General features: G+C 37.9%; 1 protein-coding gene across 1 annotated transcript in view; it reads left to right on the plus strand.

Annotated features, from left to right (window-relative positions):
- The first annotated feature begins 268 nt into the window (after positions 1 to 268).
- The window catches only part of LOC108907303 (tribbles homolog 2), a 76,515-nt gene continuing 64,470 nt past the window's right edge, over positions 269 to 12,313 (plus strand). Inside the window, exons 1-3 of the mRNA XM_018710926.1 lie at positions 269 to 420; positions 895 to 1,307; positions 9,724 to 10,013. Coding sequence (XP_018566442.1) covers positions 1,005 to 1,307; positions 9,724 to 10,013 — 593 coding nt within the window. The 5' untranslated portion in view covers positions 269 to 420; positions 895 to 1,004. The remainder of the gene's footprint in view (positions 421 to 894; positions 1,308 to 9,723; positions 10,014 to 12,313) is intronic.

Here is a 12,313-nt window from a genome sequence, read left to right on the forward strand (position 1 = left end):
CGAAAATCTAAGGCGGTCCACCCATGTGTATGTACTCAGTATGTTTGTAGAGGAGGGTGGATGCGGTGGGCGGCAGACGCTCCGTACACCTTGCCCCAAGCTCAGGTAGAAATCTGAAAAGCACATGTCCCGCGGCCCGTCGAGGCAGCTTGGGACGCCGGAAAGCTCAGGACCGTGCGCTTGCGCGGCGGCCCCCCCATTCTACGCACGCAGGCAAGTAGTAAAATGGATTTCAGATTTTACGGCAGCACCAATTTCAGTCAGTGGCGCGATGACACTGGTGTTGTGCGCTTGACCACTGTGAGAACGCGACAGTTCAGTGCTGCATCAATTTTGATTTTTTTTTACATTCGCCGTTTATTATGAAACTGTTATTTTTTTGACTTCCAAGGATCTTCTCTCTCCAGGACTTTCGACAAGGTGAGTGATTCCGCCAATGTCGACGCTCGTTGTTCATTTTTTCGACCTTTCGATGGTTGACTTTTGGATTTGGCGTTTCGCAACCGCGCTCGGGACCTTGTCTAACTTTTGTGACATTTCCTTTTGTGCCCGCCGAACAAAGGATACGCGGCGACGTTTCGAGTCCTATCGATTGTTTATCCCGCTGATGTGAGCCAACATCGGAGGGAATTACACCACGGTTCTCTTAATTAATAACGGGAATACGGTTTTAATTTTATTTTGAGCAACGCTTACAGCTGGTTGTGCAAAGTAAATGCAATGTAAATGTTTTAGTAATCGCCAAACAAATTGGGCAATTTTAATAATTGTTATACATAATAATTTGCGAAATATCGTAACGCACGCGGTTGCCGCAATGTATACGCCATTCGCAACGCCTTACACTCCCGCAATTTGACACATGTCAAGACTTATTTTTTTTTTCTTTTCCAGAGCATCCATTCAAGTTAGTGCCGTAAGAGACCTTAACAAATTCTTAATCTAAGTGACTGTAACAAATTTTTATTATTAAGTGCAAGTGCGTGAGAGTGTGCGAAAACAAAATGCAAAACATCCAAGAGGTATTACCTAGTGCTCGGGTGGTGGACAAGTCAGCCGTGGAGGCGACCATCCCGGGGGGCGATGTGATAAAGAAATTCCGCATTTCCCACCCGCGGGATGTCGAATGCAGGGTGCCGAGGGTGACCTCCGACCGGGACCAAGGCGCCCCCCAGTGCCCCAACCAGGGCGAGAGGGATTTCCAGAGCTCCGTCATAGCGGATAAGTACCAGCTGTTCGAGCAAGTTGAGGGCAGTTCGCTGTATCGGTGCGTCGACATCAACACGCACGAGGAGTTGGTCTGTAAGGTATGCCGTCTATCAATATTTGTTGTCGCTTGATAACGCCTCGAAAAAATTCGTAGGAGAGGTGCAAATACCGCCTCGGATAAGGGCCCTGTTGCGACACTTGCAAACACCACCCAAGGTCCCCCTAATAAAGATCAAAAGGTCCCTTTGTGTAACCTGCACTAACCTAGGCCAATGCGATTTTAAGCAAGCCGCATTTAAATACCCCTCGTGAAATTTTATACCCAAAAACAAAAGTTGTTTACGTACAGATTTTTTTGTGTTGTAATTTCTTGTGAATAGATTATATCCGTCATAAAGTTTTGTTAGCACTGGCCTTACTTTTGGCGAATGCGCTCATGTCAGCTTGTGCAACCGACTTTCCGAAAATTGCAGCCATATAAAGGCAATATAATTACTAATGTCGGAAACGTTTACGTCATTACTCGAATAAAAATCGTGTATGACGTTTGACCGTACAAAATTATAATTGGCAATTAGCGAAACAAAAATAAAAGAAGATTACAATTGCCTAAACAAATTATGATTGTAGTCGATTTGAAATGTCGCGAGCTGTCGTGGAAACAAATCACAATTGCATCATCTCCACTTTGATCTTGTCGAATATTTTAGTTAATATTTTGAAAGGTTTACAGCATATTTTAAATACCAAAACACAAAAACATGCTTCACGTATTTAGACAGACTTTCATCAATGATGTAACTTCTGTAGTTATCACAGAAAAAGTATTTATACTAAATCGTGCCACTTTCCAATATTTTGGTTTAATAGCTATCTCCTCTGGCTAATCAACAATTTCTTCAGTAAAATTAGAAAGTCAAGGCAAGTAATTAAGTCGACAAAAAGCGTTTCGTAATAGGTGCAATCGACTAGCCCGAAATATTAAAAACCGCTTGCTCCTCGCACTTTTTACCTGCCTTTCGAAACTTGCCCGTCCTAAGCGCTGCTTTCACTCTTTCTACCAGACAGAGAGGGGAGACAAACAATGTTAGCGTAACAATAAAAAGGGCTTTAAACGTCTAAACCCTTTACAGACGTCTCCAGTGGCAATTACGATTATCAATATAATGTACAATTCTCGATAGAAACGCAGCGATTTTTTACCAAGAAAACGGAAAATATGGACTATAAAAGCCTCAACTGTGAGGGGCTGCGGATTAAAAACGTCGAAGGGTTATTTGCCCGACCCTTCAGGATTTAAATAGAAATTTTATAATCACAGAATTGCTGTTTGCGCCCAACAATCGATGATATGCAAATATCGGGAGCGGCTATAAAAATCCCAACCCCATCGGGGATGGGGTGCATATATTTCAGTATTTCCCCCGATTTCCCACATTAAATAAATTAATCGTCGCATAAGGAATGCAGAAACTTGAGAGAGGTCGGAAGGTCGCGATATTAAACTGGGTTCGTGATGAAAATTCCCAGAGTTCAAGTCCGCGGATCTTCGCTGAACCTGTTTGGCCGACTGCGATCTGGACCAGCTCGAAACTAGTACGCAGTAGTTTTAGTTAAATTAATGCGTGGCGAAGGGTGGACCATGAGAACGACGAGGGGAGGACGACTATTACGAAAATATAAAAGATTTATACAATAAATAGTTCTTACTAACTCACTCAACTGACAATGAAATAAATTTAAGTGTGTAGTTATTTCAACTTGAGCCAATGTTCCTTTGTCCAATTCAAAATAAAATGTTTGCCAAGACGAAGGGAATTAATTGGAAGCAACTGTTTCTCTCTTATTATTTCTGCCAGACTACTAAATTGTTAATTTGATTTTTCATGAGTTACCTGATTCGAACATAAGAGGTTGACCTTCTCATTGTAAAACAAAATGTTTTCAAGTATAATCTCTAATCTGTTAATCTCTTGTAATTGTTTACCATCAAATGCAACTTCCCTCTCCATCGCAGTTGGCCTTTGATAATGCACCTAGATATCGTTAAATGATATGACTTGGTCAGAACTATTGATTGTACGATTCCATAACTATCATGGACTTTAAAATACTGACTTCCACACATTTGTCTCTGTCTGAAATTGCAAAAATTCCACTGTTTGACGCTACTGCTGTTGCATGTTGACAATTGGAGTCCGTTTAGTAATTATTCCATTCATTTTATCGCCGCTGAGATCTTGGCAACAATTATAGCTTATTTCTGCTTGGATTCGGACATTTTGTTGGCCATTAAAAACAAAACAAATATACCGAAATGTATCGAGATTTCTATTACCAAAAGAAATTTAAATGCCTCCTTTTTATACCCTTCAGTTTTCATATTCTACTGGCCGCCCACAGTAAAGATCTGCGTTGCCATGGTAACCAAGTGACGCGTTTCGTGACGCCACTGCGTTATTAGGCATCGGTTTTTTTTTCGTCTCGACATCATAATTGAAATGTTTATTCGGTAGCCAACTCCTATTTACTTGCGTGTGGTGAAAAAAAGGAGCTCGCCCATTCATTTGTTTGTAAATATCTTCCAAAGCCGACTCGATTTAAGTAAATAATCGATGTAACGTCGAGTAGAAAAACCGGGTACTCTAAGACGCAGTTTAATTCGTTTACTGTGTCATAAAAGTACACAGCTATTTCATAACGATTATGTTATTCTCGAATTACCTTTAAAACCCGAGTATTTCGTCACGTCGCGTTGGAACGGTCGTTTGTTTATTCAAAAGGTTGCCGATTTGTGCTCGGCTTGTACTTATTCATGCCAGTTAATCATATCGCATACGTTTTTGGTTAACAGAACACCTCATTAGTTAGTAAGCGATTTACGAATTCCAAATGCCACGTATCCGACGAACAGACGTTCGTAAATTATTTAAAATAAGTCGTTTACAACACCTATTTTAATACTATTGACTAAATTTGACATTCACCTTTCGCGTTCATGAATTTCAAAGGAGGCCTTGAATGCGTAATGGTGGCGCGGACAAAGAACGGCGTATGGGTACAGTTTTAATGTATCAAGTCGACACGTTCTGTGTAAAATCCCCAAATCGGTAAATAGCTGACGAGTTATTAATGAAAATCACGTGACGGGATTGTACATCTAGCCGGCCTTGAAAATGTCACACGTGCTGTCTAATTTTTATACGTAGCCAAATGACTTCGTGCATGTAATGTGCTTGCAACGCAGTAGAAGCGCCAGTAGCGTTGCATAAAAAAAATCATTGGTATATTTCGTGTTGTATGTATTTTTCTACGTACTCTTCCTCGTCTTTGGAAGTGTATTATTTTTTTTTAATTAAGGCGTTGTGCAACTTTGTGAATACCATGATAATTAACAATATGCACGTCATTAGTTCTGAGAATGTTTATTAATTCTAGTCTGTGAATTTTGAAGGCCCTTTCCTTTCGCACCAATAGACGCAATAAGTTTAGATCAGATCACGCCAGATCAGTTGAAAAAGAATTAATCACAAGTTTCGCGAATGAATAAGGTGCGATTCCTTTCTCTATCCTTCGGTTGTTTTATGGTTTTTAATCGGAATTGAATTTCGCGTTGCATCATGTTGCAAGCGTGCGGATATTAATTACATATAATTTCGATATAATTTCTGTGAACTGCGAATAATAAATCTCGGATTTATTTCCCTTAAAATCACAATTAAAGGCGATAGCAATTAAGACGCTTTAACAACGCTCTTGCACACGAGGATTAAGGAACATAGGGTGCTACGAAAAAATGCTGCCAATTTCGTATTATTTTTAACTTTTCCACGTAAATCATTTCGTGATCACAGTTTGTAGACATTTTAAAATGCCTAAAATTTCTTTGCAAAAAGAGCAGTGCATGCTTTGTCGATTAGTTGATGCCCTCGTACGGTGTGCGGAGGTTCTGGCTCCACAATATTCTCTTCAACAGCTTTTTCCTGCTTTTGTTATTTTCTTTACTAATTCTCAAGCACTCATACTTTCTTTTGGTCACAAATTTTCCTTTCTACTGACTCCGTTCTTCATCTGACATTTTATAGGTTAAAGCAGTCAACTGTACGACCGATAGTGCATACCTATATACATGACAAGGACTGTCAACTTACAAAGGACTGTCAAATAATAAAATCGGCATACTCGTACGCTGTTGTAAACATAGGGTCTCCCGTCTCCCGCTTCACTCCTAAACGCTCTAAGTTAACTTTTGCCATCAGCTTGAGGGTTAAGGCAAACTGCGAATCCGCGTTAGAATTTTATCAAAATAAAATCGATTTGGTGTCAAGAGGTGAGACCTTTACGCCTTAGGAATAAATTACAGATTTATTTATCCTCGACATAGAAATGCGACAAATTAATATTTTAATTTCGCTTAATAAATTGCATTGCTCAATAATTATGATGTAACAGCCTGCAAGGTGAAGTATTTATATTGAGAATACAAAGAATGGAATGATAAACAGTAAAGTTGCAAGTTATAGACAGTGTCTTTCCTTTTCTTTAAGCTGAATTACTGTTTTCAGCATAAACTATGTATGATCTAATAATATAGTTGTAGTTGCGATAACAGTAGGCCTTATAAGGCATGCGCCTGAGCCGAACCTATCTGGTTTCGAAACGGATAAATTGTTATTTCAACAGGTAGCAACTATACGAGTTTTTTACAGCCACAATATGACTTATTGGCAATACTCGGTGGCAGTATGTAAATGATATATTCAATTACTACACATCTGGGCTTAATAGGATTGTGCGCTGGCTTGCGCAACGCTAAAAATCAAGGTTGGCGTTAATTTGCGGCAAAGGTTACCAGTATTAATTGTTAATTAGTGATTGACCCACCTTAACCCCCATTAGCGAAAAACGATAGGGTTTTAGAGGCCTACTTACGGCTCCGATAATTCACGGAGATAAAAAGCAAGGTAACTCGGTAACTGATAAACTTGTGATATATGTTGCCAAATATAAACAAACAAATTTGGTCACCGATAAAGAATTCTGTGTAGCTCGAAAACAAGTTAATATTGTGACATATTTGGGTCTAACGAAACTACAAACTGAAAGGGTATGTACACTGTCAAAAAGTGGTGTGAGTGAATTCATTGAGTAAAATTATTGAGTACATTTTCACTCAATATTGAGCATTTTCACTAAAATATCCCGTGAAATAATTAGATAAATCGGAGTAAATGTCCTCATTATGTCTACCCCACCCCATTCTATGGTTGTCGTGCGTTGTCTTTGTCTATTCCCATCCTCCCCATTAGGTCATCTCGTGGCGTGGTGTATGGCGTGTAGTGCTGAACAAGTGTCCGTTAATACTATTTTGTTGGAAATTATGTTTAAATACAATGGTTTGATTACAATAATTAAAAACAATGATATATTGGGTCGAGGATAATATTTGGTTAAATAAAGGGATAGTTAAATTATTCCTATACTTACGTATCTGTAACGTACAATATAGGATATGATAATCTATTCGTCCATCAGTTAACCAATTTTTTTAATCGAGACCTAAAATATTGTCTCTAAAACATCTGTGTAGAAACCACTGTGGCAACTTAGTAATTTATGACTTTAATACGATGATATTTAAATTAAAATTTAAAGAGAATATACACTTTAAAAAATTCGGTCTGGGTGAAAGCAATAAAGGTTCGGAGTGAATCTATTTAGTGAAATGATTGAGTACATTTTCACTCAATATTGAGCATTTTGATCATTTCACTCATTTGTGATTATATTTAAACTAACTGTAAAACTGAGTACTCCTTAAATAAATTCTTCACCTAAACTCGTATTTGGTGCACTTGTACCTAGATCAGAGTAAATGTCCTCATTACTGACTGAGATTAAACGTATATTAATTTCGAGTAATTTGAATGGCGCCATGAAGATGCCACCACTTGCATATTACTTCTGTAATCTCGACTACAGTGGCGGCGGGTCTCAGCTGGTGGATCTCAGCCAGGACAGGAGGAGGCCCCGCGAAATGAATTAATTTCGACAGTGTATATTCTAATTCATCATCATTTATTTTTGCAGTCAATATTTAGTTAATTAAAAACCAAGTCTGCGTAAAAATGACTCAATAATAGTTAAATTTAAATCGTAGTAGAGAAAAAGTCAACTCTAAATTGGTTTTATATACTCAGAATAGAGTCAAAAGTCGCTCAATTGATAGTTAGCAGCAACTCAGATTTGAGTAAAACTCACTCATTTCTGATGCAATAATTTCACTCAGTTGTACTCATACTAATAGAGTGAAAATTTAACTCAATAGCGTGTGGACATTATTGAGAGAATTTTTTTTAAAGTTTAAAGTGGTTACAATGTACAATCCTTGGACATTAAACTAGGCTAATTTTTTTATTTTTGATGAAAATTTGTTTTACAAATTTGTTATATACATTTTTCATATATAAAAAACTCATTTACATAATTCCAACCCTTTACTTTTAAACGTTATGAAATACTAATATCCGATCACCGATTTCCATTACCTGCATGTGATCTGTCAAGCGTGGCCGGTTAAAAAAAATAGAAATGTTACGACTTTCCTATGCAGCGCCTTGATCCCTGTGACCCACAGCAAAATTCATTTAATTAAAATAAACACAGTATTATACGCCATGCCCTGTGTATGAGGTAAATTTGTGAAATAAATAATTACAGTCGTGGAAAGATGTAAATTGTATTGGTTCGTGACACGTTAATGTTAATTTTCTCACGAACTACCTGACATTTCTCCATCTATCGGGGAGAAAGAGACAACAAGGCCAATATTGCGCACAAAAGCGGACACAGCCCTAGTAGTGACGAAATTTGCCAATGCAACTTCCTATATTGCTGTACACATTAAAATCAATTTTGAAATAGTATTGCTCTATTCTTTTCTCGGTTTCACTGCAAATATATCTGGTATTTTTAGTTTTTATCTGTGATAAGAGAAGCTACGTGAGAGAAGCTGGGTCGGCGAAAATTAATCTGATCATAATTCCACGTATCTATGTTAAATAGAATATCTGCGAAATATTACGCAAATCAGATGTCACATTTCAATAACAATGCCTTAGGATTCGACCCTATGACTATTTATATTGGCATTGACATAGGGTCACACGATTATCATTGCTTATGTTACCAAATAATTGAATGTACATATAGTCCAATCAGTTGGAAGTTTTGCCTGTGAAGTTTCAGGGGAGTCTTGAAAATTGGTATATTTATAGATTTTAACGTGTTATTTCCGAATTTTTACTTTACCACCTCTTTTTTTTGCGGAAGTAGTCACCATATTGGAAAAATGGCGCTCCAAAACAGTTTTTCGACGATATTTCCTTTCCGNACCGATTTCCATTACCTGCATGTGATCTGTCAAGCGTGGCCGGTTAAAAAAAATAGAAATGTTACGACTTTCCTATGCAGCGCCTTGATCCCTGTGACCCACAGCAAAATTCATTTAATTAAAATAAACACAGTATTATACGCCATGCCCTGTGTATGAGGTAAATTTGTGAAATAAATAATTACAGTCGTGGAAAGATGTAAATTGTATTGGTTCGTGACACGTTAATGTTAATTTTCTCACGAACTACCTGACATTTCTCCATCTATCGGGGAGAAAGAGACAACAAGGCCAATATTGCGCACAAAAGCGGACACAGCCCTAGTAGTGACGAAATTTGCCAATGCAACTTCCTATATTGCTGTACACATTAAAATCAATTTTGAAATAGTATTGCTCTATTCTTTTCTCGGTTTCACTGCAAATATATCTGGTATTTTTAGTTTTTATCTGTGATAAGAGAAGCTACGTGAGAGAAGCTGGGTCGGCAAAAATTGATCTGATCATAATTCCACGTATCTATGTTAAATAGAATACCTGCGAAATATTACGCAAATCAGATGTCACATTTCAATAACAATGCCTTAGGATTCGACCCTACGACTAGTTATATTGGCATTGACATAGGGTCACACGATTTTCATTGCTTGGGTTACCAAATAATTGAATGAACATAAAAAATAATAGGAAATAATTAGGAATACCGCATTCCAGCACCTCTCTATCACTATTATTACAGAACTATTAAATATATATGGCCGAGTTTCAAGGTTCCAATCCAAAAACTGAAAAAAAAAAGACTTGGATTTAAACGATTTGTAATTAAGAATGCAACACATGCTATCTTTAGCACTAAACGCAGTTGACTTGGCGTCCGTTCTTTTGTTTTAAATACCTGGTGACTGGATTTACTATTCACAATGAGATTTCCGAGAAATATTAATAAAACATGACTTAGATTCATTGCAATACCAATTTCTCAACAAAGCTATTTTTATGTACTTAAAAGAAAGACAACACATGCGTTTTGGAATACTGGGATTTTTTCATTACTTAATCAACAACTTTTGTTTTTACCTTTTGTAAGTAGTGTGGGAAAATGAGGAATACTTCTCTTTCAGATTGTCTCCCGCGACAGCCATTCCCTAGTGTCCGCCCACTATCGCCTGGACTTTCACCCAAGGGTGTCCTCCCTGCACGAGGTGATAGCCAGGAATCGTTACCTATACCTGGTGTTCCCTAAGGCTCACGGAGACCTGCATTCGTACGTGAGGTCGAGGAAGAGGCTTAGGGAATCGGAAGCGAAGAGACTCTTCAAGCAGATCGCCGAGACCGTCCAGGTGTGCCACGAGAACGGCATCGTCCTCAGGGACCTGAAGCTGAGGAAGTTCGTGTTCGCTGACCCCCAAAGGTGAGTTTTTGTCTCTTTTGAATATGTTCTAATTTCTTTATTAGCTAGTGCTTTCAATTCCTTTGGGATTAGTTTATTGGAAAAAGTGCCCCACTTTCGATTTTCTTAAATATCGGAAATGGACCAATAAATAGAGGACTTCAGGAATTCGTGCTTAAAAAATTACCAAACTTTCAAATTTCTTTCTTTGGAAACATTGGAGATTTTTTAAAGCATCTTTAAATACTATGTCAAAATATGTTTTTATTTGCCATGAACGGCGTTATGGCATGGGCAAGTTGAACCTGAAGCCGGCTCTGATCCCGCTGCTAGAAAGTCACGAAATCTAAACAATACACCATATTAAAACTGTCTTTGTTCTTCCTTTGTGCTCGAAGGGAACGACTATCGACGATTCCGCCGCATCATCGTCATGGGAGCTCGCGGTATTGTTCTCTAAAAAAGAGGTCGAGTTCACAATTTCGCAATGAGCACGGCTTCCTGTTTTCAGCATACGCCGCTCTACCTCTCCTCCTCTTCTTTGTTACCGTGCAAGTCTGAAATTAAAAATAAACTCGTTCTTTCGGCCAACTCGTTCAATTCAGGTAAAAAACGGGAAGGCCACGTTGCCGGATCGTCGCGTCTCGCCTCAGAACTGGAGAAAAAAATACAGTGCTANATTTCGTGTTGTATGTATTTTTCTACGTACTCTTCCTCGTCTTTAGAGGAAGTGTATTATTTTTTTTTAATTAAGGCGTTGTGCAACTTTGTGAATACCATGATAATTAACAATATGCACGTCATTAGTTCTGAGAATGTTTATTAATTCTAGTCTGTGAATTTTGAAGGCCCTTTCCTTTCGCACCAATAGACGCAATAAGTTTAGATCAGATCACGCCAGATCAGTTGAAAAAGAATTAATCATAAGTTTCGCGAATGAATAAGGTGCAATTCCTTTCTCTATCCTTCGGTTGTTTTATGGTTTTTAATCGGAATTGAATTTCGCGTTGCATCATGTTGCAAGCGTGCGGATATTAATTACATATAATTTCGATATAATTTCTGTGAACTGCGAATAATAAATCTCGGATTTATTTCCCTTAAAATCACAATTAAAGGCGATAGCAATTAAGACGCTTTGACAACGCTCTTGCACACGAGGATTAAGGAACATAGGGTGCTACGAAAAAATGCTGCCAATTTCGTATTATTTTTAACTTTTCCACGTAAATCATTTCGTGATCACAGTTTGTAGACATTTTAAAATGCCTAAAATTTCTTTGCAAAAAGAGCAGTGCATGCTTTGTCGATTAGTTGATGCCCTCGTACGGTGTGCGGAGGTTCTGGCTCCACAATATTCTCCTCAACAGCTTTTTCCTGCTTTTGCTATTTTCTTTACTAATTTTCAAGCACACATACTTTCTTTTGGTCACAAATTTTCCTTTCTACTGACTTCGTTCTTCATCTGACATTTTATAGGTTAAAGCAGTCAACTGTACGACCGATAGTGCATACCTATATACATGACAAGGACTGTCAACTTACAAATAATAAAATCGGCATACTCCGTCCCCCGCTTCACTCCTGCCATCAGCTTGAGGGTTAAAGCAAACTGTGAATCCGCGTTAGAATTTTATCAAAATAAAATCGATTTGGTGTCAAGAGGTGAGACCTTTACGCCTTAGGAATAAATTACAGATTTATTTATCCTCGACATAGAAATGCGACAAATTAATATTTTAATTTCGCTTAATAAATTGCATTGCTCAATAATTATGATGTAACAGCCTGCAAGGTGAAGTATTTATATTGAGAATACAAAGAATGGAATGATAAACAGTAAAGTTGCAAGTTATAGACAGTGTCTTTCCTTTTCTTTAAGCTGAATTACTGTTTTCAGCATAAACTATGTATGATCTAATAATATAGTTGTAGTTGCGATAACAGTAGGCCTTATAAGGCATGCGCCTGAGCCGAACCTATCTGGTTTCGAAACGGATAAATTGTTATTTCAACAGGTAGCAACTATACGAGTTTTTTACATCCACAATATGACTTATTGGCAATACTCGGTGGCAGTATGTAAATGATATATTCAATTACTACACATCTGGGCTTAATAGGATTGTGCGCTGGCTTGCGCAACGCTAAAAATCAAGGTTGGCGTTAATTTGCGGCAAAGGTTACCAGTATTAATTGTTAATTAGTGATTGACCCACCTTAACCCCCATTAGCGAAAAACGATAGGGTTTTAGAGGCCTACTTACGGCTCCGATAATTCACGGAGATAAAAAGCAAGGTAACTCGGTAACTGATAAACT

The sequence above is a fragment of the Anoplophora glabripennis genome, unplaced genomic scaffold (genome assembly GCF_000390285.2).
Source record: "Anoplophora glabripennis isolate ALB-LARVAE unplaced genomic scaffold, Agla_2.0 scaffold222, whole genome shotgun sequence".
Taxonomy (NCBI): Eukaryota; Metazoa; Arthropoda; class Insecta; order Coleoptera; family Cerambycidae; genus Anoplophora; species Anoplophora glabripennis.